This window comes from Alligator sinensis, unplaced genomic scaffold (assembly GCF_000455745.1).
Source record: "Alligator sinensis unplaced genomic scaffold, ASM45574v1 scaffold623_1, whole genome shotgun sequence".
NCBI classification, from domain to species: domain Eukaryota; kingdom Metazoa; phylum Chordata; order Crocodylia; family Alligatoridae; genus Alligator; species Alligator sinensis.
The window spans coordinates 13,480-39,363 of NW_005842769.1; the positions used below are offsets into that span (position 1 = coordinate 13,480).

At 44.5% G+C, this 25,884-nt stretch overlaps 1 protein-coding gene across 1 annotated transcript in view; it reads left to right on the top strand.

Moving 5' to 3' along the window:
• Positions 1–5,634: 5,634 nt before the first annotated feature.
• The window catches only part of ST8SIA6 (ST8 alpha-N-acetyl-neuraminide alpha-2,8-sialyltransferase 6), a gene marked incomplete at its 5' end in the record, with an annotated part of 65,782 nt that continues 45,532 nt past the window's right edge, over positions 5,635–25,884 (top strand). Inside the window, 2 exons of the mRNA XM_025216808.1 lie at positions 5,635–5,741; positions 11,328–11,414. Of these exons, the coding sequence (XP_025072593.1) occupies positions 5,635–5,741; positions 11,328–11,414 (194 nt within the window). The remainder of the gene's footprint in view (positions 5,742–11,327; positions 11,415–25,884) is intronic.

A 25,884-nucleotide genomic window follows, 5' to 3' on the forward strand; every position in this document is an offset into this window, starting at 1 on the left:
GCAGGTGGGGGGGCTACAGCAAATTTGGGGGCAGCTGCAGCCCCCCTCCCAGCACCACCGCCCACCTTGAATGCCGGGAAGACCCTGGTGCCACCGCAGGCCCCAGCCTGTAGCTGCAGCCTGCTCTTGTCCTGCACACAGATCCAGAGGCACACAGCCCTCCCGGGGTGCACATAGCAGCAAGAGCTGTGCCCCGCACCCACTGACAGGTCCTTCTGCTTTACTCCCTGCAGCAGCCCCAGGAGTGGCCAACAGGCTGTACTGCACCCCTCCCCCTACCTATCCTTATTTCTTGCATTGTAAACTGGGTTCCCTTTATGCAAATTGGATTTATGCGCAGTTTTCTGGGAATGCATGTACCGCATAAATCAAGGGAAATCTGTATATGCTCTGCTGAGTTCTGTACCCTGAGAACCTGTTCCCCATACATTATATATCACTTCCAGAAAGAGTTAGAGATAAGAACCCAGGTCCAAAGTTGGCAACTGAGCCCCTAACAGATAACACCAGCTGTTCCTGTCTGTTAAATGCACTATATAGCTAAAAAAAAGTTAGATTATGGCCCGCAGTAAGGATCATGTAGAGTGCCATCTCCCCAAGGCAAGACACAGGTGTATTCTTTGGGGAACTCCCAGAAAGTGCAGAGAAAAGAGTAATCTGTGTAGTTCCTGTAAGCAGGGTGCTTCTCTCTCTTTTTTTTTTTTTTTTTTTTTTCCCCCCCCTTCTCTCTCTCTCTCTCTCTCAATTTGCAGCCAGCTTTCTGGATAAATTGCTCTGAGGGAGAGGGTCATTTCAATAACGGCTGCTGTGCTGCCCTAGATAAAGGCTGCTATTTTGATCAACCATTATGTGAACATGCAATGGGAAGGGAAAAAAGCCTCTTTGCCCTGCCCTGCTGTACGGTCATTTAAGTGCTAGTTATTCTCTTCAGCAATCCCTTGCAGCCAAGGATGATTGTCGTCCATTTTTCATGGAAAATGCCTCTTAGATAAAAGACAGTTTACTGTCTTTTATCATGCAAAAGTTTCCACGCATCAATTTCCACACTGCTTTTGACAGAACAGGGCCTTGATCCAATGGCAAAGAAACCAAAGCAACTGGTCATCTCATTCCACTGCAGCCTTCATCCACCTTCATAGCCATTGAGATCTAACCTCTTTTTCCACCTGCTCTGCCATTGAGGACTTGTAGACCCATGATTGGGGGCTGGGCAGGCTTATTGTAGTGGTAACCTGTACTCGCAATGTCACAGCACTGTCAAAGGATATATGTGGCTTTTCAGGAGGGAGAGCATTGCCATTTGCTGTCCTCGCATCCTGGTGGTGGTGGTGCTGCATAGATTCATAGATTGTAAGGCCAGAAGGGGCCTCTGAAGATCATTGGGTCCAGCCCCCTGCACCAAGCAGGAAAGATAACTGGGGCTCAGGTGACCCCAGCAAGGTGACTGTCTAGTCTCCTCTGAAAGATTTCTAGGGTAGGTGATTGCACCACCTCTGGAGGGAGCTAATTCCACAGTCTGGACACCCTGACTCTGAAGAAGTTTTTCCTAATGTTGAGCCTGAATTGATCTTCTAGGAGTTTCTAGCCATTACTGCTGGTTTTCCCCTCAGGTGCTGGTTTTCCCCTCAGGTTGCTCAATAAGCCCTTGATGTACTCTCTTCGTGGAGTGGTAAGCTGCTACCAGGTCCCCTCTCAGCCGCCTTTACCTCAGGCTGAAGCGTCCCAGATTCCTCAGCCTTTCCTTGTATGGCTTACGGTGTAAGACTCTGATCATACGGGTGGCTCTTCTCTGGACTCTTTCAAACTTGTCCATGTCCTTGTTAAAGTGTGGTGCCCAGAACTGGATGCAGTACTCCAGCTGCAGTCACACAAGTGCTGAGCAGAGCGGAAGAATCACCTCCTTGGTTTTGCTGGAGATGCAGGGTATTATTTGCCCTACTGGTTACAGCATTGCACTGCCGACTCATATTCATACTGTGGTCTATTATTACCAGGTCCTTTTCATTTGTGGTGCTGGTCAGTTTGGCGCCACCAAGCCTGTAGGTGTGCAGGGGGTTGTTTGTCCCCAGGTGGAGCACTTCACATTTTTCAACATTGAACCTCATCAGGTTCTGATCTGCCCAACTTGCTAAGCTGTCTAGGTGCACCTGTATCTGTAGCCTATCTTCAAGCGTGACCATGCTCCCCCATAACTTGGTGTCATCCACAAACTTGGCCAGTGAGCTCTTCACCCCCACATCCAAATCGTTAATAAAGGTGTTGAAAAGTACTGGACTGAGCACCAACCCCTGAGGGACACGGCTGCCCATTTCTCACTAGGATGACACAAATCCATTCACTATGACTCTCTGGGTCCTATCCTGAAGCCAGTTTCTCACCCATGTGACTGTCTTAGACTTAAGCCCACAAGCCTCCAATTTTCTCCTGAGGACATTGTAGGATACTAGATCAAAGGCCTTTTGGAAGTCAAGGATTACAATGTTTACCTGCTCTCATGTCCAGGTGGTGAGTTACCTGGTCATAGAAGGAGATGAGGTTGGTAAGACAAGACCTTCCCGTGATGAAGCCATGCTGGCTGTTATTCAGAATCGTACCTTCTGCAACCTTATTGCAGATGGACTCCTTGATGAACTTTTCTAGGATTTCCCTAGGATGGAAGTTAGGCTGATTAGCCTATAGTTACGTGGGTCCTCCCTCCTGCCCTTCTTGTGGATGGGCACAACATTGGCCCTCTTCCAGTCCTCAGAGACTACTCCAGAGTGCCAAAAGGTTGTGGAAGAGTTTTGCCAGGGGTTCCGCAGTGACTTTGGCCAGTTCCTTCAGCACTCTCGGATAAAGATCATCTGGTCCCACTGACTTGTATATGTCTAATTTTTTTTAATTGGTCATACACCAATTCTATGCCAATTCTTATTCCTACCGCACTCATCCTTTACTCTACCTGGCGTAGTTTTTCCCTTGGTCCAGTGACAGATCGAGGCAAAGTAGTCATTCAGGAGTTCAGCTTTCTCCTGGGCATAGGCAATATGTAGGGGAAGCACTGGGGGGCACATGACCCCCTGGCAGTGCTGGCCTCACCACTGGTGGCAGCTGCAGATGCTCGCCAGCTCCAGCTCTGCCACTGGCAGTATCTGTGGGAGCTCACCAGCTCCGCCCCTGCCACCGCTGGCTTCAGTGGGTGCCCCCCCCCCCAGACTCATGAGGCACCGGTTGGCCATGCTTCTGGATACCGGTAACCAGTTCTCCTGAGTTGTTGAGCAATGGCCCCACACTCCCATTTGTTTTTCTCCTGTTCCCTATGTATCTAAAGGTAATTAGCTTACCCCTGCTTATTTCAAAGCTAACCTTCCCTAAAAGTTATTTGACTATCCACCACCTGTGGACATGCTGGGTAGCAGAATCCACATAGCAGAATCTACTATGCAAATAACTAGGTCTGTTCTGTTCCTTCCTACTTAATCCAACAAAGGCTGTTCTACCCTTCTTGCACTCAAAAGACTTCTCCTCAATTGCTGGACTGACCCCTAGTGAAACATTTGTATACTTAGAATGAGCCAAGACCCACTTTACCGCATGGCCTCAGTGCTTCCATCTGAGCTGTGTACATGAAATCAAGGGCAAAATTTAGCCCCTGCATGTGCAAATGATGGTGCCACCGGTGCAACAAACATTGAGACTCCTGTTTCAGCAGCCTCAAATGTGCATGTTTTTTGGGCACTTGAATCATTTGAATGCATGGATGAACACACAGCCATGACCTGGCTGCCAAATCTGAGAGCAGGATTGAGGAACTCATGAAAGTACCTAGATATGTACTGTTATGAATTAATGACATGGTGTCCATATGCAGCCTCCACATTTTTACCTAAGATTTGTGCAAATCTGCTACAAGTGTCAGAGCTCCAGTCTCTCTTTTTTAAAAACCCCAAACAACCAAATCGGTGGAGAGAAGTCTGCAGAAGAGACACAGAAAAAAACAGAAGCAGAAGGTGAGGAAAATAAAAACAAGTGGAGCAAAGAATGTCATGTCAGACCGAAGACTTTGAAAGAGACCGATAAAGAGATACAACACTATGGCAGATAAATGTAGATACCAGAATGAATTGGTAAGAGAGGAAAAGAAGACATTGTTCTCAAAGAAGCTTAACCTGTAGTGCCTTGTCATACCAGGAATGTTGGAAGAAGAGGAATACTAAAGAATTGGGGGGCGGGGAGCAGGGGAATATAACAGCTATTGAGTGACTGTATATGGGCATTTATACATATGCTCCAGGAGTATAGGGGGAGGGGCTTTCGGAACCACTCTAATGAAAGCGCCTGGCATATTTTACGTATCAGCATCCTCGCGCTGAAAAACAGCAGCGGGGGTGCTTTTGCTAAAAGCTCCCCTGCCACCACTTTTCATCACGGGGTCATGGATACATGAGACACTGGAGTCTGCTGGAGCACGGTAATTACCACACCCCAGCAGACTCCATTTAATTGAGTCTGCTCCAAAGCGCTGTAATTGCAGTGTGTCGCAGCAGCCTCACTGCATGTGTATAGGTGCCTTTTATGACACTTATGTGATGATATTTTTATATATGTATTTGTACAACATAAAGCAGAGAGAAAAATGGGGAGGGGATAGTAACTTTGGATCACCATTTTTCTATTGGCAATCTATAAGTGAATGGCTTCATAGGCAGGTGAACTTACCCCTCTGAGACTCATAATTGCTTTTGAATTTTATATTGTCCGTGAAATATTGGTATTAAACAGCAGCTGCTTTGGAAAAAACACTCCCTGCTGACTATTTGTGAGTAAAATATTTTATTACATATTCAGAACATAGTTCTACAACTGCTTCCGTGTCTGATCTGCACTGCAATTGGCATAATGCAATTTTTTATATAAAATGAGATTATTTTAAGAAATTTAAATATGTTGTAGTCACCCAAAACAATCTTGCATTTTTACAGAGGAATTCCTTAATGAAAGTGATTCAAATTTTATTGGTAATATTTTCTCAGAACCTCTGACAGTTATTAATCTGATTGTTGCAGCAAATTAAATGTGGAGCTGGTGCTCAATATATTCTGTCTTTTGGGCTAAGTATAGACAGTCAAAAAGCCCAAGGCTGAATCGATTCAGTCTTTGCAGGCTAGTTTTAAACTGAGTAAATTGAACTGATGAGCAAGTGAACAGACATTCTCTTTTGATTCCAGAAATGCAGCCATATGCCTGCAGTAGCTTAAGCCAGAGCCTGGGGGGTGGGGTACTAGAGAATGCCTCTCTGCTCAGCTGAAGCAAACAGCTTGGGCCAAGGCTAGCCTGCACACCCTACAAGAGTGGGGAATGTGTAGGGGAGGTGCAAAACATCCTGGGATGCTGGGAGACTGAGTCAACTTGAATCTGGAGGGGATCTGGCACAGAAGTTCAATAAACCGATATAACCTAATTCAGTTAGGTCTGATATTACGTCCATCCAGGTTTATCTTAAATTGGTTTTGGCCATTTTGAAAGCAGTTGATGTACACTGAATTTCTTTTTTTGTTACAGATTTGAACTGGTTTCTGATCACTTATGTCACTTCTGTCCCTAGCCTTAAAGTTTGTTATTCTTGCTCTCTCCTTTTTTTTTTAATTCTCTTTCCTAAACAGAACAGCTCGTAATAAAAATGGAATTTACTCACATGACCAGGCTTTGAAATGTAAGGAGATTCAGGACAACGTTTTGTTTTCATCTGTCAAGAAGAAAAGGTACGTGTTTGCTTTGCTCTCTGCTTTTTTTTTGTTTGTTTTAAAAAGAAGACTAAGAGTGCTCTGTTCTTGCCTAACTCTCACTGACATTAGTACAGAGTCATGCAATAAGAAATAAAAAATGCACAGCCAGTGTTTGGCTGAATTTTTTTGGTTGGATTTATTCTGGATTTGCACTAAAAAGAGAAGAAATCATCATAATACATGGCAACAAGATTTCTCATTCTCTGCTAAGAGCCCAAGGAGACCTCTGTTTCTTCAAACTTAGAATCTTAAAAATCATAGTAAGTTATTATATTTTCATTCTTAGATATCTTTTCTTGATTAGCTCACTCCCACCAACCAATATGCAGGCACAAGAATAGATTTTCCCCTCCCTTCCCCCCCACCAAAATGTCTAGAAATGAGCTTGTATTAAAAACTAGTTGTTATATATTGTAACTGTGGTATTAACTTCCAATAGGCTAGTTGTTCAAGTGTATTGGTAACTTCATGGTAAAAAAACACCTCCATCTCTATTATGCCTCACGACTTTTACCACTGGCCTCGCTAGAACCTGCATTCAGTACAGGGGAGGAAAAAAATCCCTTATATATTTTCTATGAGTAGACAACGCCACAGACATCAGTGCATTTCCTTTACCTACACCATTGCCTTGCCAAGACAGATGCACCATATTTTTTTCACACAAACACACACACCTTTTTCTCCAAAAACCAGTTGCTGGTATTTGGAGTGAATATTATATGCAAGAAGTATGGCAAAAGCAGGTTTTTTTTGACACTGTGGCTGAAGCCACAGTACCAGAGGTACCAGAATACTAAGCAGGCTCAGTTCCCTAGTTGCTGCTACCCTGTTATTTATTACAAGGAAGGATCTTTTTCTTCTTCGTTCTGCCATTCAGAAACAAAGCTTTTGAAGCTTGCATGTTGTATGTGAGAATGTGGCAGATAAAAGAACAATCAAGCTGCTGAAAACCAAAAAATGACATGCATATATTGTACTGTTTTGGAGTTTAGGCTCTCCTTTTGTAAGCCATTGAGGTACTAAAACAAGATGAATGCCAGGATTAATATCAAGCACATCCTTAAGTGTCTTCAAGATCAAGGTCTTGGCTTCCATTTGTACAGTAAACAAATAATATGAAAAGACAGGAAATTATATAAAATAAGTTATCTAGCTTTCCCAGCCTTTCCTCTATCTCCTTCTCTCCCTCTATTCCCTGCCATTTGGTCATTTTCCCTCTCTCTCTTTCACCCCTTTCTTCTAATCTGCTAGTCCTTCCCTTTTCACTTCCCATCCTCTGTTGTGGCTTTTCCCTTCTCTAACTTGCTTTCCTATCTTGTGTCTCTGTCTCCACCTACCGGTAGTCCCTCCTACCAACAAACCTTGTTATCACTTCAGTGGATGAAGTACTATAGCATTGGTACGTCCCTCCCCACCTTCCAGTTGGTAAGACCCAAAGGTGAGATTGGCTAGGCAGAGACCAAATTAGTGCAGCTGGCTTGACATGTTTTATAGAACTTGTTTCAGCATGTCAGGCATTTGGGGCTTTGCACAGAGGCAAGCCTTGAGGGACTGATAATATTCCCGATTTTGAAAAAGTAAGGCTGGAGGAGGAAGAGCTATATCAGTCTGGGGAGACAAAGACTGAATTGGGGGCAAAACCGATCTTTTGGCTAGGTTTGTGGAACAGAAACTATTGCATTGTTCCATGAGTGCTTCAGTTCTGTTTCCCAAGCTGGCAGGAAGCCCTCTTTTTGCTGCCTTTTTTTAATCTACTTCTGACTGGTGAGAAGAATATGTAGATAGTGATTTATTGTGCCATTCTAAAGTGCCTCCAGGAATGATCTGGATTTTTTTGACCTCCTGAGTTGATAGATTCCAGGATAAATTAGCTAGTTTAATGTTTGACAAACAGTTTGATAATAAAAAATACTGTGCAAATTCTAAGTATGGTTATACAGGCATGCGTTGGTGGTGATAGATAGCCTGAGGTGCTATGTTCACTGAAGTTTTTCATTTTTATTCCACAGCAAGCCCTAAATATGCTAAGGCCTTTAAATGCTGCCAAAACACCTATTAATTTTTAACTGCAAAAAGATAAGAGATCCTTCCTTTCTTTTGTAACTCCCTCTTCTTTGCATTCATTTCTTTCTCACAAGTTAGCTGTCAGCTTAGGGTGCCCACCCCTCATCACTCCTCAGTGTTCCTGCCAACTGAACTAGCCTTTCTCTGGCAGGTATTATACTTAATGACTTGTAAGCGGGGTTTAGATTGTCCCTCTAACTCAGAGCTTTCCAAACTTTTCATGTTGGTGACACACTTTTTAGACATGCATCATTTCATGACAGTAATTCAGTTCCGGGGGAGGGGCCAAGGGAAGCAGACACGAGTAAAGGAGCTCTGCGGTGCCCTTCCGCAAAATTTTCTGCATTTCGCGCGACACACCTACACACTGCCGCCGACACACTAATGTGTCGCGGCACACAGTTTGGAAAGCTCTGCTCTAACTCTTCCCAGGAGCTCTCTCTTCCCTTCCTCACTGCTGTTGCCCCAAGTTGCTGTTATTCTGATAGTGCTATCACTCTGCCTGTATCCTAGTGTCTCATGGTTACTTTGTACATGAGATGAGAAACCAAGTCCCTTGGGTAGTTGGGAGGAGTCAACTGTAGAGGAGAGTTTCCTAGGGAGGCTTGTTTTTTGTGGTGGTGAAGATGCAGGTTATGGAGAAAGCAAAAGAATGTGATGCACAGTTTAATAGCAATAGTTGTCTTATCCATTCTGTGCAGTAGGGCAATTTAGCTATACATGTGCACATTTTTGGCAAAATGCTCACTAAAAGTTTTAGCATTGTTGTTATATGCTATGTGTGCTATACTTTAAAAAATGCTGTTTAAGTACTATGTATTATCCAGCTATCCAGTCCTGGATGCTAAAAAAAGTCATCTATTTGGCACAGCAATGACATCATACAGTGATGGAGAACAGAACCATGCCAGTGTCACTAGAGCTGAAAAATGAAACCTCAACTGCCATCTTGGCTTGTCTTCACTCCACTCCATTTGAGGAAAGTCCCTGAGGCTGCTTTAAACAAACCATGCTTAAATAGGCTTTGTGAACTGAAAACAAAGCATAAACCAACCCAGATAGAAATGGGGCTTCATCACAACGGTGCAGGGCTCTTCAGCTCTTACCCTGAGGGGGGACAGGGGTGGTTGACAAACTACTAGTAGTTGGCAAAGGCAAGTTGTAACAAACCATAGCCATGCACTTTTCCACAGTGCCTATATGGAGAAAAAATGTATTTATGAAGCCCTATTTACTATTTAAATTACATTGCTGTCTGTAAATCATCCATTCAAGCGTGATAGGGCCTTGATGCACCTTGTACTTTGAGCTGCTCAAATGTTGATCAGTTAGTGCTAGCTTGAGTTTGAACTATTCACATCTTAAAGCTAAAAACCTTCTCTGACTATCCTCAACCTGCACAGCTGTGATTTGCCACTAGAAGCCTGGTGAGCAGGGAAATTGTTTTGGTGCCAGAACTATCTCCAGGGCAGTCGAGTTCAGAGGGTGGAAAGTCTTTCCAGACAGAACAGGAGGGTTTGGAAAGAGACACTGCATCCTGGAATGCTGTAGGACTGACTGCAACTTGGGCAGCTCATCTGTAAGGAGTAGCTACACATTAATGGATCATGAGCTGGGTAATATGGATTGGGGAGAAACCTGCCCTAGAGTGATGCAACTGTAAGTCACCTAAAGTGTGCTTAAAACTAGTTTTCAGGTGTTAATGTACAAACAATCCAGGGGTTAAGAGCTCCAGGAGCAATCTATACATTTAGTGCATAACAAGGCCCTATATCGGAGAAGTTGTGTTCCTACTGCCCTCTTCTGAATGTAGGAAGATAAAACACATTGTGGTACATGTCCTTCCTGGAGCACACCCTTCATTAATAAGCATCTCCTATATTATGCTAGTGAATAGGGTTTTTCTTGAGGTCTTAGGGCTGGCATTATGGATGTGTATGCTTTGCTTTTCATCAGTACCCTAGGCTTTCTGTAGTTTTTGAGTATCATGTCGGACCATGACACTTTTTTTTTCTCCCCAAGCTTATAGTAGTGTTCCTTCAAACTCTGATCTTCATCTAGCTGGCAAGAGTTTGCTATCCAGCTTTCCTCTGCCTTCCCCCTCTTGCTGGATAATACTGTTGCCCCAAGTATTTTTTTTTTCTTTCTGTCAGATTTGTATGTTTGTTTATCTCCAGGTCCCAGTCTGCTCAGTCACTAAAGCTATTTATTGACTGTTTACTACTTTCTCAAATAGAAATGTAAGATGTAGAGTTTCCATGCAGAAACTCCTTTGCTTCCCTTTTTAGCTGTAGATCTTAATGTTAGAAGTGTATGTTACTAAAGACCTTTTCAATGCAACTGATATCTTGGTATTAAGAAAAATCAATGTAATCTATCAAATATTATATCTATCTATCAGATAAACCAAAACAACTGGCTTCCTTATATATTCTCTGAGAGTTGTGGGCTACAGTAAATACGATGTGACAAGTTGCAGCATAGGGTTTTTGGGGTTTTTTTGTTAGTTAGGGGGTTTTGGGGGGGGCAGGGGAGGATTTAAAACCACATCTATGACGCCGTGTGTTAAGAGACCTAATTCAAACCGAAAGAAGGTAGGTGGGCTTTTGGATGACACCCTGAATGACTCTTTCTAGGTAGCAACTGTTCTTGGGAACATTTGCCCCCAAAAAGATTAAATTGTAGTTCCTGCATCTTTCATTTTCTTTGCTAGAGAGAATTATATAGACATGCCTATAAAAATGACACGCATGGGAATATAGAAAAACAAATGGAATCTGTACATTGAATTCATAAGAGAACATTTATTTTCTTCGGACCATATATATTCTACAACTTAGCCTCTTGAAACAGTTTAAGAGAAATGGTTGGGGGGAACTTTTGGTTATATGTATACTTATGCTACTTGGTCCTGTGTCCTATAGGAGACAGACTGCATGATTTATTTTAGAAGATGTTTTACAGATAAACTTTCATCTATATATTGATCTACAGTCTTGGATGAGCAAACTGATCTCTTGGGGGACTGAAGTAAATAAACAAGGAGAAGAAATACAATGCTACATCTTAGTTTGCAATAGTCATCTCTTCAACCGGCATTAAAGTTTAAAATATGGAATGCAAGAGAGGCTGTCTGGCATTATGCAAGCAGTGATCTATATATTAATTTAGACTTGTGTTTTGAAGATGATTTTGAAGTTACTGGGTCATTCAAGATGTGTATAGTCAGATGTCCAAGACTTAAACCTGTATGTACGTCAGAAATTTCTAAAATTAATTTTAGTGTACCAAGTTTGAGAATATTTAATAGGTCATAGCACTTAAGTAATAGTATCATAAATTACAGAGGTAAAATGGGTCCTAGAATTTTGAAGAGTCTTGTTTTACATACCTTATACAAATTAATACACCTATCACTTGAAGGTTTTAAGACCTATATGTATTTATGCAATTGTGTAATTTCCACTGAAACTTGCACTTGTTTTTATTTTAAAGGTATTCTGAAAATTATTACCTTCAGATAGTCACAAAACTACAGCACTGTGCATGGAAAAGGAGGCCAGAAGAATATGAAAAATTTAGGTAATGCCTTTCAAATTATCTCTGTACTATAAAAGCCATAAGGTTCTGTGCCCCCTTGGAACTATTACTGCATTTATTTCTGCATACCATATAGCACTGAGAACAGGGTAAGATTTAAACAAAAATAATGTAGCTCTACCCATGTCACCACATCTTGGGAGTGAACTATTACACTTTCTACAATGGGTCAAGTGAATTCTTAGCTTCAGAAAGAAAAAACTCACTGCGTGTTGGGGGAAAAAACCAAACAAAACATCATAGCCTTATCCTTTTGAGCCTGTCAGTCTGAGAGCAGTCATAAGTGTATAGTGCACATCTTACTTCGGGATTCTAGGTTGCTGTTTATTACTTCTGTTGCAGAAGTGCCAAAAGACCCAAGCAAGACTGATACTGTATGCATCTTGGTTTTGGTCCAGTAAAGCAGATAAAGCACTATCCTAACTCAGGTGTTGTCCAGAATAGGGATTCCTGAATCAAGGCTAGTAAGTTATAATTCCTGGCTTGAAACAGTTTATTATTGAATTTTTAAAAGTACAACTTGAGGTTTGCTGAATCTCAAACTCATCTGACACCAATACACGTACAGCGAGGCTACTCCAATGCACTGTAGTTACAGTGCATCAGAGCAAACTTGATTTAATAGTCCACTGGAGCACAGTAATTACCACGCTCCAGCAAAGTCCAGCATTACGTGCATCATCATCCCCGCGCTGCAAAAATGGGCTTTAGTTAAAGTGCCCCTTTTTTCAGTGTGTGGAGACACTGATACACGTGATGCTCCAGGCACTAATTAGAGTGGCTCTCAGAGCCACTCAAAAGCTCTGCCTTCCCCCGCTTCCATGTATAAACAGCCTTCATGTCTAGTGCTTGACTGCTTGTAATCTGGTCACACTGGTTTTGCAAAAGGGAAAACTGTTGGATCACATTATTCCATGAAATAGACAATGAAATTTTGTCAAGATAATTAAAAAAAGAAAAAGGCTGCCTTTTTTAATTATTTAAAATTCAAGAGGTAGCTAATTCTAATATCCAATATTAATAAAGTCTGCTGCACTATAGCATGAAAATTATTTTTGGAAGCAGACAATGACTCCTGTAGAAATATAAAATATCATTCTGCGCGTGGCTGGTACTGAAGCATCATTTAATGTTGGCACAGCTATGGGAACAGTGTCAGGTCATAGTGTCTGGTACTGAATCTTGTGAGTCTTTCTATTAACAGCATCAGACTTAGATACAAAGATGCATAAGGGGCTATATAAACTTGACATCTTTACGTAAAACTGGCCATATTAATTTCAAACCTGTGCAGCTGAAACTTAGCCTGGGCAAGAGTAATGTATCTGCAGGTGGAGAGTTCCTTGGGAGTCTGAAATGGCCCCTTCCAACCAAATTCCTCAGTATGGTACAGGAGGACTCTTACTTTGATCACAATATGCTCTCTCTTGCTCTAGCACTCTTTTCCTCCAAACTCTGGGCATTTTGAAAAAGTAGACAAGGTTGTTCAAAGATCAGGCCAGAAGTATGCAGTCACAGCTGTGGGTCTCAACAGACGTTTAGGAAACCAGGCTATGCCTTACTGTTATCCAGTGATACAGTGAACAAATATACTCAAGCTAGATTTAACCTAGCTAGTTCAGATGCCACTCTTATAGAAGCACAGGCTTCAACAGTGATTGTACAATGTTTAGGATGCTGGGTACTTAGTAGCTGAAGCCTATAACACAGCTGCAGCATTACTGGGACCTAAACTAATTCAATTGCTGACATGTTCTACAGTCATACTTCTCATGCAGTGTATACACAGAATACTTATCTTACCTTCCCTTCTTGAAATAAGCTTCTTGATATTTCATCCACCAAATTTTAAGTGCAGTTGTTATACTAATTTCCTCAAGATCAGGAAATATAGTAAGATAAGAAGTTCCCCCCCACCTTTTATGCATGTATAATACTATCGCAGGGCACAAAGGTGCCCTGCTCCTAGAGGGGCGGAGGCTGCCTGGGAAGAGGCCCAGAGTGAGAGACGGACAGAAGCCCAGGTGCAGGTTACCAGGGCAACAAGCCAGAGGGTAAATTAGCCTGCACCTGCACATGGTCAGCTGACCAGAAGGGGCAAAGCTCTGGGCCCATATAAACCCCAGGACCAGGCCCAGAGAGGGCAGTTTCCTGCCAGCAGCCAAGGGGGAAGGAGTTCTCCCAGAGCAAGCAAAGGGGAGAGGCCTGTCTGCAGGAGCAGCTTCCGATACTGTTAAGGGATGGAGCATTCCCCGGTAGGATTTGTCTGAGGTTATAGCTGAGCGGCTTGAATTTGTTACAGCCCAGGGGTTTGTGTTTCGTTTATTGTTGTATAAAACCAGTGGTTTGGGTGAGGGTTATTAGGGGATGGAGGAAGCCTCATAAGGGACCCACAGCAGTGTGGGTACCCCAGCACCAGAGAGGGCACAGCAGTTGGGGGGCACAGACCCCAGTGCCAGAGGGGCACCGAGTAAGACAGGGCCACGGAGGACCCAGGAAGGACAAGGGGCCCAAATTATAACAAGGCCCAGACCAAACAACGTCAGTACCATCAGTGAGGCTTGGGGTGTGGTAAAGGGGCGGCTGGAGCCACGCATATAGCCCATAAGGCTAGGGTGCCCCAAAACACCCATTGCAAACGGGACCCACAAGGGGTCTGGGAGCCCCAGGGTCAGAAAGTACAGCACACAGTGTCCAAGAGGATGTAAAGGCAGCCTCCCTACTATATATATTTTCCATCAAAGATGTGGCAGGCAGGAATCGAGGGTGCCCATTGGGCCAACTTGGCATGGTAAAGGGCCTTGGGAGATCACAGCCATCCTGCAGGACCCCATCCCATGACAAATACATGCAGGATGATATACAAGTTACTTTGGGTGCTGTCTGATTGTTATGCAAAAGATATGTGTGTTCTTATAACTCTTCTCTTTTTCAAGGAGCAGGATATTAAAGTTTTATAGATATCCTGCCCCCAGAGCACTTCAGAAACTTGCAAGAATTCTGATTATTTAGCACATCAGAGGAAGGAGTCTTTAAGATTTAATACCTTACTTACTAGCTAAATCTGTGTACACAACAAGCCTACCAGCTATTATATCAGTCTTGAAGCAAGAGCATCCAGAAACTAAAGCTGCAAAGCAGTGCATGGAACAAAGCTGGGAAAAGATTTGGGGGGAGGCAGAGGGAAAAATGGATGCTAGCTTATGTTGGATGGCAAGCGTTTGGTGTACCTGCCTTCTGATTTTTAGACTTTTTACAGAATTTGGGGATAATGGACACTTTTTTTTTGGTGAAGTATATGAAAAATTAAAAGGGCTGCTTGTGCTTTTAAGTTCACATTTGTCTATTTGTACCTCCTTAAGGAGCATCTGTGCTCCTCCATATGTCCATCTATGGGTCTGTTGCCATAGTGCTACTTGGATATTACTCCGTGCTGCTTTCTAAAAGCCCTGTGATCTAGGTGAATATATAATTAATTTTATCTTACATTTTGAGGAAATTCAGTGCAGTGCAGTTGGGTGACAGGAAATGGTGACAAGCTATATGACGTGTTAGAAGGAGGACTAGCACTGCCACTCACATACCTAATCCACTGGAGTTTTCTAATGCCTATATCACTCTGTTCCTAGACAAACTGCTTTACTTCGGTGTTTGCTCAAGTATAAAATGTACCTACCTTACAAGGATACTTAATGTACTATTTTACAGAACACAAACACACTCACCAACCACCAATTAAAAGAACAAATTTGCAGCATTCAAGTACAAAGTAGATAAGATAATGCATTTTTTATAAAGGATATAAAGTCCTCAAAGCATAAATGAACATCTAAGTAATGAGAGCTTCCCCTGTAGATAAGTTACTTTACAGGTGTTCTCTGTGAACATATTTTTGCCCTCTCCTCTGCAGCTAATGGCTGCTGTCAGAATCTGGGTACTGGAGTCACTGGCCCGGTCTGTATGGTAATTGCTACATTCTTAGAAAATAGCACTCACTAACGTTGAGCAAATGTTCTGCCATGTAGCTGTATTTCCCAACAGACCCAGACCAAACAAAGAGATTTGAATTCATATAAAGAACAAGAATGGATCTAGAAAGGAAATATTTACCTTTGTACTTGGGGAAAAATTTAATATATGGCAGCTTTATGCTTCACCACACTAATTTTCCCATTGGTGAGATCTAGCCCACTACCTCCTGCATCTTCTACAATGTAGATGCATGTAATTGTTCCTCTGCCATCTTCACCCCACTCTTCAAGTGCAGGTTTCTTTCTCTAAAGCAGTTAGGGTGAATATGCCCACGTGTATAGCTCAGATATGGTGTCCTCATTCTCAACCTGGCAATGGTCAGTGTTCTGACAGCTGCATGGTAAACTGTCTTCTTACTTACCACTTGGTCATATGCCATTTAAAAAAAAAATGGATTTTATAGGATCTTAGGAAAGTAGAGGTAGAAGGAACCTTACCAAGTCATCTAGTTTACCCCCTGCTCAAGGCAAGATCATCCCTGACTAGACCATCTCAACCAAGTGTCTGTCTAACCTGCTCTTGAAAATTTCCAAGAACGGAGATTTCAGTTTCCTTAAGCAGTCTGTTCCAGTGGTTGACTGTCCCCATAATCAGAAAGTTCCTCCTCATCTCCAAATTAAATTTTCCCTGCTGAAGCTTGAGGCTGTTGCTCCTACTTCAGTGCCCTACAGCCACAGAAAAAAAGCCCTTCTCCATCCTCTCTGTAAATCACCCTTCACATATTTGAAGACTGTTATCAAATCCACCTTCAGTCTTTTCCAAACTATGTAGCCCTAGCCCTTTCAGCCTTTCCACGTAAGTCGTTGTCTCCCAGACATCTAATTATTTTTGTTGCCTGAGCTGGGCTCCTTCTAATCTATCCACATCTTGCTTGAAGTGTGTGGCCCAGAACTGGACACAGTATTCCAAGTGAAGCTTCACCACTGCCAAATAGAGCAGAAGAATTACTTCCCTTGATATAAGTGACACTCCTGTTGATACAACACACATCCAGAGAACATATCACCTTATAGAAGAAAATCAGGTTGTTCAGGCATAACTTGCTTTTGGTGAATTCATGCTGGCTTTTCCTCATCAACATATTCTCCTCTAGGTGCTTCACTATAGATTTCCTGAGGACCTGCACCATGATCTTTCCAAGTACCAAGGTCTGGCTGACTGGTCTGCAGTTTCCTGGATCCTCCTTCCTTTTTCTAGGCACTAACCATGATGCGACGCTACTGTGCAGTAGTTCGTTGCTACTGTGCAGTAGTGTCTTACGTAGACATGCCCAGCATGCTGTTGGCTTTTTTGCAACAAGAGCACACGGTTGGCTTATTTTCAGTTTGTTTACTGTGACCCCTACGTCCTTCTCTGCTGTACTACAGCCTAGTCAGTCATTCACAGTCTGTATTTATGCGTGTATTAATTCCATTCCCAGTGTAGGACTTTGCACCTGTCCTTGTTGAATCTCATCTTATTGATAGCTGACCATTTCTCCAATCAGTCTAAGTCATTCTGGATTGTTGCTCTGCCCTCCAGAGTGTTTGCAACTCCTTGCAACTTGGTGTCATAGGTAAATTTGCTAAGCGTGTACTCAATCCCACCATCCAAATAATTAATGAAGATGTTGAACACAGACAGACCCAAGACAGACCCCTGGGGAACCTCACTTGATACCTTCTCCCAACTAGACATTGAGCCATTGATTAGACTTTGAGTACCATGATCCAACTAGTTATCCACCTTATAGTACTTTCATCTAGACTCTATTTCCTTAGCTTGCTTATGAGCATGACGTGAGAGACTGTGACAAAAGTCTTGCTAAAATCAAGGTACATCACATCCATTGTTCTCTCCCACATCCAGAGAGCATGTAACCTTATAGAAGAAAACTGGGCTGTTCAGGCATGACTTGCTTTTGGTGAATTCATGCTGGCTTTTCCTCATCAATTTGTTCTCCTCTAGGTGCTTCACTAGATTTCCTGAGGACCTGCACCATGATCTTTCCAAGTATCAAGGTCTGGTTGACTGGTCTGTAAGTCCCTGGATCCTCCTTCCCTTTCTTAAAAATGGGTATAATTAGCCTTCTTCCAGTTATCTGGGACCTCACCCAACTTCTGAGTTCTCAAAGACAATAGCAAATGACTGAAATTACCTCAGCCAATTGCTTCAGTACTCTCTAGGGTGTCTCCCATCCAGCCCTGCCTATTTGAAAGGTTATAACTTATCTAATTCATCTCTAACCTGTACTTATACTATTCTGGGCTGTTTGTCTCCTTCCCTGTTTATGAGCAGGAAGTAGAGAAGAGTCTTCTCCCCTAGTTGGGAGAATACCTAACATCTGTATAAAAAATTTTATTCCTAATGCACTCCAAGAATTTGCTAGACTGCTTGTGCACTGATGTGTTTCCCTCTCAGAAGATCTCCAAATAATTAAAGTACTCCCTGAGAACTTGATCCTGTAATTAGGAAGTTTGTCAGCTGTTTAAAGAGAGCCTCTTCTACCTCCTCCTCCTGGTTTGGTGGCATGTAGCAGATGCCCACTGTGGCATCCCCGCCCTGCTGTTCTCCTCTGAATTTTTAATGAAACCCACCATCACCTTTTTTATTTTATGTATTTATTTATTTTTTTTGTCCTTTCATCATCAGAAATCAGTCTACTGTTCTTTAACTATTTGCTGAACTACTTTTTGTACCAGACACTTGGTTAATTGCCCTTAAACATCCTGTAGATATGTATAGTGTTATGTGGTTAAGTATAGCAGCCATTTTTCCTGGTTTCTACTTCTTATCTTATCCATCAGTCTATTCTGATAGTGATATGCCAGAGACATACCACCGTGTGCCATAGTTTCATCATAACTGAATAAAATCTGTCTAACAAGAACTCAGGCAGGAGGAAAAGGTGCATCTGAACACTTTTTCTCTCCAATAGCTAAACTTGATCTGAGCCTTCAAGAGGCCGAGAATATATTCAAATAACTACTATTCAGTTGGGGGTGTTGGTTGTAGCAGAGTTGCTCTAAGGACATAGGCAGACAAGGTTCTTTGGGTAACTCTGATATTTTCTTATTAGACCAACTAAAATTTTCCAGTCAGTCCTTTTATCTTAAGGGGAAAAATTAGCCTTGTTCTCTCTGTTCTTTTTCAGAAACTAGAACAGAAGTCTATCATCTCCAGTAGTCCAAGATGTACCTCTTGGTTTCAAAACCCAAATACATTTAAATCCACTTGAGATGCTTTTAGCCAAATCAAAATCTCCTTTTCGTTGGGTATGAGAGAGATGAAATGGACTTACCTTTCCTTTGAAGGCTCATTCCAAAATCTTTGTAAGCTATTGTAAGATGGCTTGCCTCCTCTGTAGATGCTCTTTCAGCTACAGTATTTAGAGTCTTAGGTTTCTTAGGTAACTTGAATATTATTACATTAACATTCTTCACATATTTCCCACTTTAAAGATGTGTTTCATTAGTAAAATTACAGAACCCAACTGGGTACCTTCAGAAGCTGCAATTGTGTTTTACACCTACACATTTCTTTATTTTAAATGAATTGGGACTAAAATCTTTAGTCTAAAATTTGGGCTGCATGCCCTTGGTGGTACATAAACTGCACATAGACAGAGTGAAGATTTTCAAAGTAATTGTGGTGTCCGACCGGCTTGCCGGGCTATGGCCGGGAGCCCAGAACGTCAGGTGGGTACTTCGGCGAGTGGAGTGGAATTAGGCACAGATGCGTATTGGTAAAATAGATTGTTTACTTACGCCGCTGATGCGTGCAGCGCAGGAAGAAGCTGACTTTGATTGCAGTTACAAACGTAGCGAGAGCTCTTTGAGATGAGACGAGACGTTCCGTAAAGGGCTTATCAAGCATGCAGGGGAGGGGGTACGTCAGGGAGGTCGGTGACGGGGAGTCGTTGGTGGATGATCAGTCCGCCAAGTTTACTCCAGGATGCGTGCGGAGTTCTCCAACGTGGGCGGAAGCTGCTCATACTTTTGAATAGTTAACAGGCCAATTGCTAGTTGCCAAGTGGGAATAATTTGTAACCGGCCAATGGGTGGCACGCATTTTGGTGCGCATAGTTAGCCAATTACAAGGGCTTGTGAAGTTTAAACAAATGTAGTCGTTGGGCTTGGCGGGCTTTTCACTGTGCTGGGATTTTCCACTGTGCCATAGGCATTTATTTAATGGGTTCTGACAGTAATAGCGACCACCAGCTTGCTGTGGTTACTAGCTAGCTGGCACAGCCCTCAAAATGGCTGGTGAAAGCCGCAGGTAGTAAAAGCATTGGTTCAGAGGAGCTTCTGGACATTCTGTGGAGCTTTGCATAAGTAATACAAGATGTGACCTTTCTTCAGGAGGACAGCCCTGCTCTAGCAGGCCTCAAGATCTGTGAGGGCAGCACCTCCCTTCCATAGGTATAATATAAGTCTGACCAACCCAGACCCTACATAAAATTACCTTAACCCCAATTAAAGTTACATTTGCTTTAGAAAAATTCTACTGTTAACCATTTTGAGCATCTGGAATAGAACAGTTAAGGGATCCATCCATTTCTCACTGCCACCTGACTTGTATCACCATTCACCTTAGTACCACTTCCTAAGTATACACACAGGTCCAAGTAAATTGCTCAGAGACTGTGAAATCCCACATGCTATTCAACAGATCCAATTACAGTACACTACAAACAGTATTACCATGGCAAGATAGGAGGTAGGTTCTCATTGGTGTTCAGACCAGACTGCCCAGTCACTTTCTCAGGCATAGATGCCCTACAGTTGTCTCTAATTGGGAATATTTGTTCTAAGACTCATAAGTCAGTCTCCTCTGAGTGGCAGTATTGCTGTCTCTACTCACCAAGTGTGGTTGGGGTGCTCCAAGTAGGCCCCAAAGAGTGAAAAGGGTAGCCCCATAGGCTAAACTCCTCTATGGCACAGCACCATTCCCTGGACCATTTCCTACCTCTCTTCTCAAAATCATCATCTCAGTTCCTCACCATTTTCTTTTTTTCTCCACAGCTGTGGTCAGTGGCCCACAGTGCAGCCTCTAAACAGGAAACATCTTCTATCCTACCAAGAAGCTTAATTAAGCTATTATACAATCCCCTCTGTGTACACTACATACACGCATGTAAATCAGGACAAAAATATTTTTTGAAATCAAATTAATGAACATTGTAGTAGATGTTTGATTTGTAGAATATAATTTGGTATTTTTCTTGTTCCAAGATGGCAAACCCCCTTGCTGAAAGGAGTACTTCTGTGGGGATCAAGGGGACGGACTTCTGGTTGCAAAAGTCAGGGGTTAGGGGGAGGGACTTCCAGTCCCAAGATTGCAACTAGGGGTCTGGGTACCTGCCAAGGGGCGGGGCTACCTTTGCAGCCCTCAACAGCTTGCCAAAACTCGGTAAGTGGCCCTCCACCCAAAATAATTGCCCGCTCCTGCTCATGACCTTCTGGTATCTTCACAAGTTGTAGTATAGTACTACTCATGACCTCATCCATGGACATATACTGCATATTCAGCTGTTCTTCGCACTGCAAAGGAGCAGTGCAGGGGATTTTTTGAGACCCGTGGATATCCAGGGGTCAAAAAAACCTGCACCAAAAAAAATCAAAGCTGCATATGTGGGGACAGTGCATGCTGCTCAAAACTGGAGCCTGGCCAACCAGAGCCATGCTTTGGCTGCTGGCCAGACTCTGCATAGCAGGATTGTTGCTGCTGCAGCTCCAAGAGCCTCCCAGGACCCCAGGTAAGTGCTGGCCCTAGCCTCCCCTACCCGACCCTGAGTAACTTGCCACATGCTAGAGGATATGTGGCACAGGTGTTCCCTAGGGACACCTAGTGGTGGCACAAGGTGTCCCATTGCTAATTATCCCTGGGAAGCCAAACGTCCATGCTCATGTGGACGTGGCCCATGATTTCAAATATAATAATATTAGAGCTATGTGAACTAGTTGGAATGAGCTATTTGATACATTTAGGGTTTTTCCCTTATCATAAATGATCCAGAGATTGTCCATTATTCAGAATTTTGAACAACAGTTTATTCAAACACGTTCAACATACGGAGCTCAGTTAAACCATTTGCTGGAACTGTTACTTTAAGCACATGTTATTTTTGCTTTGTAACTGGTTATATGATTTATGTGGTATTTTTTCACTGATCAGATGACCCATAAATGGTTTTCAAGATGAGGTAGATACCTGTAGCATGAAATTTATGGAAATCTTAGTAATAGGAATATTTGCAATATAGCTTCTGTGTAAGTAAGCTTACTTGTATAGAAATTTGTGTAAAATCAATAACTGTGACTGACTATGACTGTCATCTAAGGGACTTTTTTTGAGTTATAGAATCAGGGAATTATAGAAATATAGGGGTGCCTACAACTTCAAGAGATCATCTAGTCCATCTTTAGATGGATAGAACACTAGCTGGAGCATCGCACTCAAGAAGGTAGTAATCAATGGCCCGATGTTTAGTTGGCAGTTGGTATCAAGTGGAGTGCCCCAGGGTTTGGTCCTGGGGCCAGTTTTGCTCAATGTTTTCATCAACAACCTGGAAGATGGCATAGAGTGCACCCTCAGCAAGTTTGCAGATGACACCAAGCTGGGGAGAGTAGTTGATAGGCTGGAGGGTCGGGGTAGTATTCAGAGAGACCTAGACAAATTGGAGGATTGGCCCAAAAGAAATCTCATGAGGTTCAACAAGGACACATACAAAGTCCTGCACTTAAGATGGAATAATCCTATGCACCAGGACAGGCTGGAGGCTGACCAGCTGGACAGCAGCTCTGTAGAAAAGGACCTTTTCTGCAGCTCTACAGAAAAGGGGCAACCAGCACAGTTTCATTAGGGGCAGGTCATATCAGACCAACCTGATTGCCTTTTATGATCAGGTCACAAAAGCGTTGGATGCAGGTGTCACCGTGGATGTGGTCTTTCTGGACTTCAGCAAGGCCTTTGACACTGTCGACCACAACATCCTCATTAAAAAACTAGGGGATTGTGGCATCGATGCCTACACGGTCAGAATGGATTGTGAGTTGGCTGAAGGGTCACACTCAGAGGGTGGTGGTGGACGGGTCATATTAGACCTGGGGGGAAGTGGGCAGCAGAGTCCCTCAGGGCTCGGTCCTTGGGCTCACACTGTTCAATTTCTTTATCAGCGATTTGGACGACAGGGTGAAAAGCAACCTGTTCAAATTTGATGATTCCAAAATTTGGGGTGAGGTGGGCACGCTAGTAGGGAGGGAGAGACTGCAGCAAGACCTGGATAGGTTGCAAGGGTGGGCTAACAAAAACAGGATGCGTTTCAATACGGACAAGTGCAGGGTGCTTCACTTGGGCAGTAGTAACCGGCAGCACACTTATAAGATGGGAAACTCCCTTCTTGAGAGTACGGAGGCAGAAAGGGATCTTGGAGTCATCATTGACTCCAAGATGAACATGGGCCGACAATGCGAGGTCACGGTCGGCAGGGCTAACCGGACCCTATCGTGCATCCACAGATGCATCTCAAGTAGGGCCAAGGAGGTGATATTCCCCCTCTACGCGACACTGGTCAGGCCACAGCTGGAGTACCGTGTCCAGTTCTGGGCACCTCACTTCAAGAGGGATGTGGACAATGTTGAGAGGGGCCAGAGGAGGGCCACCCCCATGATCCGGGGACAGCAGGGCAGACCCTACAATGAGAGACTACGGGACCTGAACCTGTTCAGCCTTCACAAGAGAAGGCTGAGGGGGGACCTTGTGGCGGTCTATAAATTCACTAGGGGAGACCAGAAGGGTTTGGGGGAGACCTTGTTTCCCCTAGCGCCCCCCGGGATAACAAGGAATAAAGGCCACAAGTTATTGGAGAGTAGGTTTAGATTAGACATCCATAGGAACTACTTCACAGTTAGGGCGGCTAGGGTCTGGAACCAACTTCCAAGGGAAGTGGTGCTGGCTCCTACCCTGGGGGTCTTTAAGAAGCGGCTCGATGCCTACCTGGCTGGGGTCACTTGAGCCCAGTTTCCCTCCTGCCCAGGCAGGGGGTCGGACTTGAAATTCTACAAGGTCCTTTCCAACCCTACTTCTATGATTCTATGACCTGGGGGTTACAGTGGACAATAAGCTGAATGTGAGCCAACAGTATGCCCTTGTTGCCAAGAAGGCTAATGGAATACTGGGCTGCTTTGGTAGGTGTGTTGCCAGCAGCTCAAGGGAAGTAATTATTGCCCTCTATTCAGCACTGGTGAGGCCACATCTGGGCTAGGGACAGACATTCAAAAATCCTGAGCATGAATTGATACAATCATTGCATGTTAGACTAACCTGCATAGATTGAACCAGTTTGCAAGGGAATAGACATTCACTTTTGATTCTGGAAATGCAGGCACATGCTTGCAGTGGCTCATGCTAGAAGCTAAGGGTGGGGCCAGCAGCAGCAAGGCTGAAGGGAAGCTGACCTGGGGGGTATGGTCAGGTCCCCAGCAGGCTGCTAACTATGATTGAGGAGGGGTTTAAACCCCCACCCTGGCCTGCAGGAACCCTAGTCAGGCTGTGCCTGGAGAGGGAGTGGGGAGCAGCCCTTGCCAGGCTTGTCCCCAAAGCCAAACACTGGCCTGCACAGCTCCTCAGGCAAACGGGGAATAAACTTCCCTGTCTTGGCTCTTGAGCACAGGCACAGGGATCCCAGCAGAGCAGGTGAAAGGAATCCAGGAACTTGAGCTGGATCTCCATGTGCCGGTCAGAAGTCACCAGGAGGAAGCTTTTACTCATCCAGAGCAGTGCAGCAGGAGCTGCAGCTGGAGGCATGGGGGACAGAATAGCCCTGCTGGCCCAAGCCAGAATGCAGCTTCTGGTGCAGGTGTTCCTGGTGTTGCTCTGCCCACTTTGCCCCCAGCAGCTGTTCCTCATTCCTCTCCTGCCCCTGCTGTGCTGTTCTGGGTGGCGGGAGTGGAGGGAGGAAGCTTCTGCCCAGTGCTTGGAGCTCTGGCTTCAGCTCCTCGATGCTTTCCACCCACTTGCCCTCCCGCAGGGGCTGCTCATCACACCAAACAGGCAGAGCAAATGAAAGGCATCCAGGAGCTGGATCCAGAGCCCAATGTCCTGGGCAGAATCTCGCCAGGATGAAGCTTTCCGCTTGCCCACCCAAAGCAGTGTGGCAGGGGCAGGGATGGCAGCAGCAGCTGGAGGCAAGGCAAGCAGAACAGCCAGCCAGCTCATGGCTTGTGATGAGGGTGCAGCCGGTAGGGTACTGCACAGGACAGGAGGATCAGCAGTGGCTGCAGGCATATGAACCCCTGTGACAAGCAGCTGTTGGGCTCTGGGGCCACCAGCACCTCTGAGCCAGCCCAGGCAGCCTGCTGCCTGGCCAGCCACTGCCTGTGCTCCTAGGCCAGGCTGTCACAGAACTACAGCCAGCTGGGAAGGATCCTGCCCCTGTGGCCAGGCCCAGGCTGAGGTTCCATGACAGCCCTGTCCAGCCTAGGTGCAGGGAACCATCCCACTGCACAGCTCCCACAGCCAGGACTGTCCCTGGGGGCTCAAATGGGGCAACTGCCCTGGGCCCTGTGCTTTGGGGGGCCCCGCAGATAGTACCATACAGACACCACACCAGGCACCAGACCACACAAGGCACCAGACCATACCAGGTAAGTAATAAAGGGAACACACGCCATCAAGGCACAGGGCACCAAGAGCCCCCTTTGGGGGACTAAAATGTCTTTATACAAATGCCAGGAGTATGGGGAACAAGGAGGAGGAGCTTGCACTCTTGCTTGCTAGCACCCAGTACGACCTAGTCGGACTAACCGAGACATGGTGGGATTCTACACACGCCTGGGCGGTAGGCATTGAGGAGTATAGGTTGTATAGGCGAGTGGCCATCCTCTGGACACTCTCCAGATTCCCCGTGTCCCTCCTGAAGTGCGGCGCCCAAAACTGGACACAGTGCTCCAACTGTGGCCTGACCACTGCTGCATAGAGGGGGAGCATCACCTCCTCTGATCTATTAATCATGCACCTGCTAATGCACGACAAGGTGCGATTGGCCTTGTTGATGGCCTCGTTACACTGCCCGCTCATGTTCATCTTGGAGTCAATTATGACTCCAAGATCCCTTTCTGCCTCCGAGCTGCTGAGAAGGACACTCACCAACCTATAGGTGTTCTGGGGGTTCCTCCTTCCCAGGCGGAGTACCTTACATTTATCTTTATTAAATTGCATCCTATTTCTCTCTGCCCATTGATCCAACCTGTCCAGGTCAGCCTGAATCTGCTATCTGTGTTGGTCTAAAGACATGGGCAGACGAGGCTCTTTGGGTCAATGTGATATTTTTTATTAGGCCAGCTAACCCTGCCCCTGCCCTACTGCCTCCCTCCCTCGATCTGCCCCCCCACACTCCTTCCCCCCACACCTACCAGCCAGATGCTGCTGTCCAAGCTGC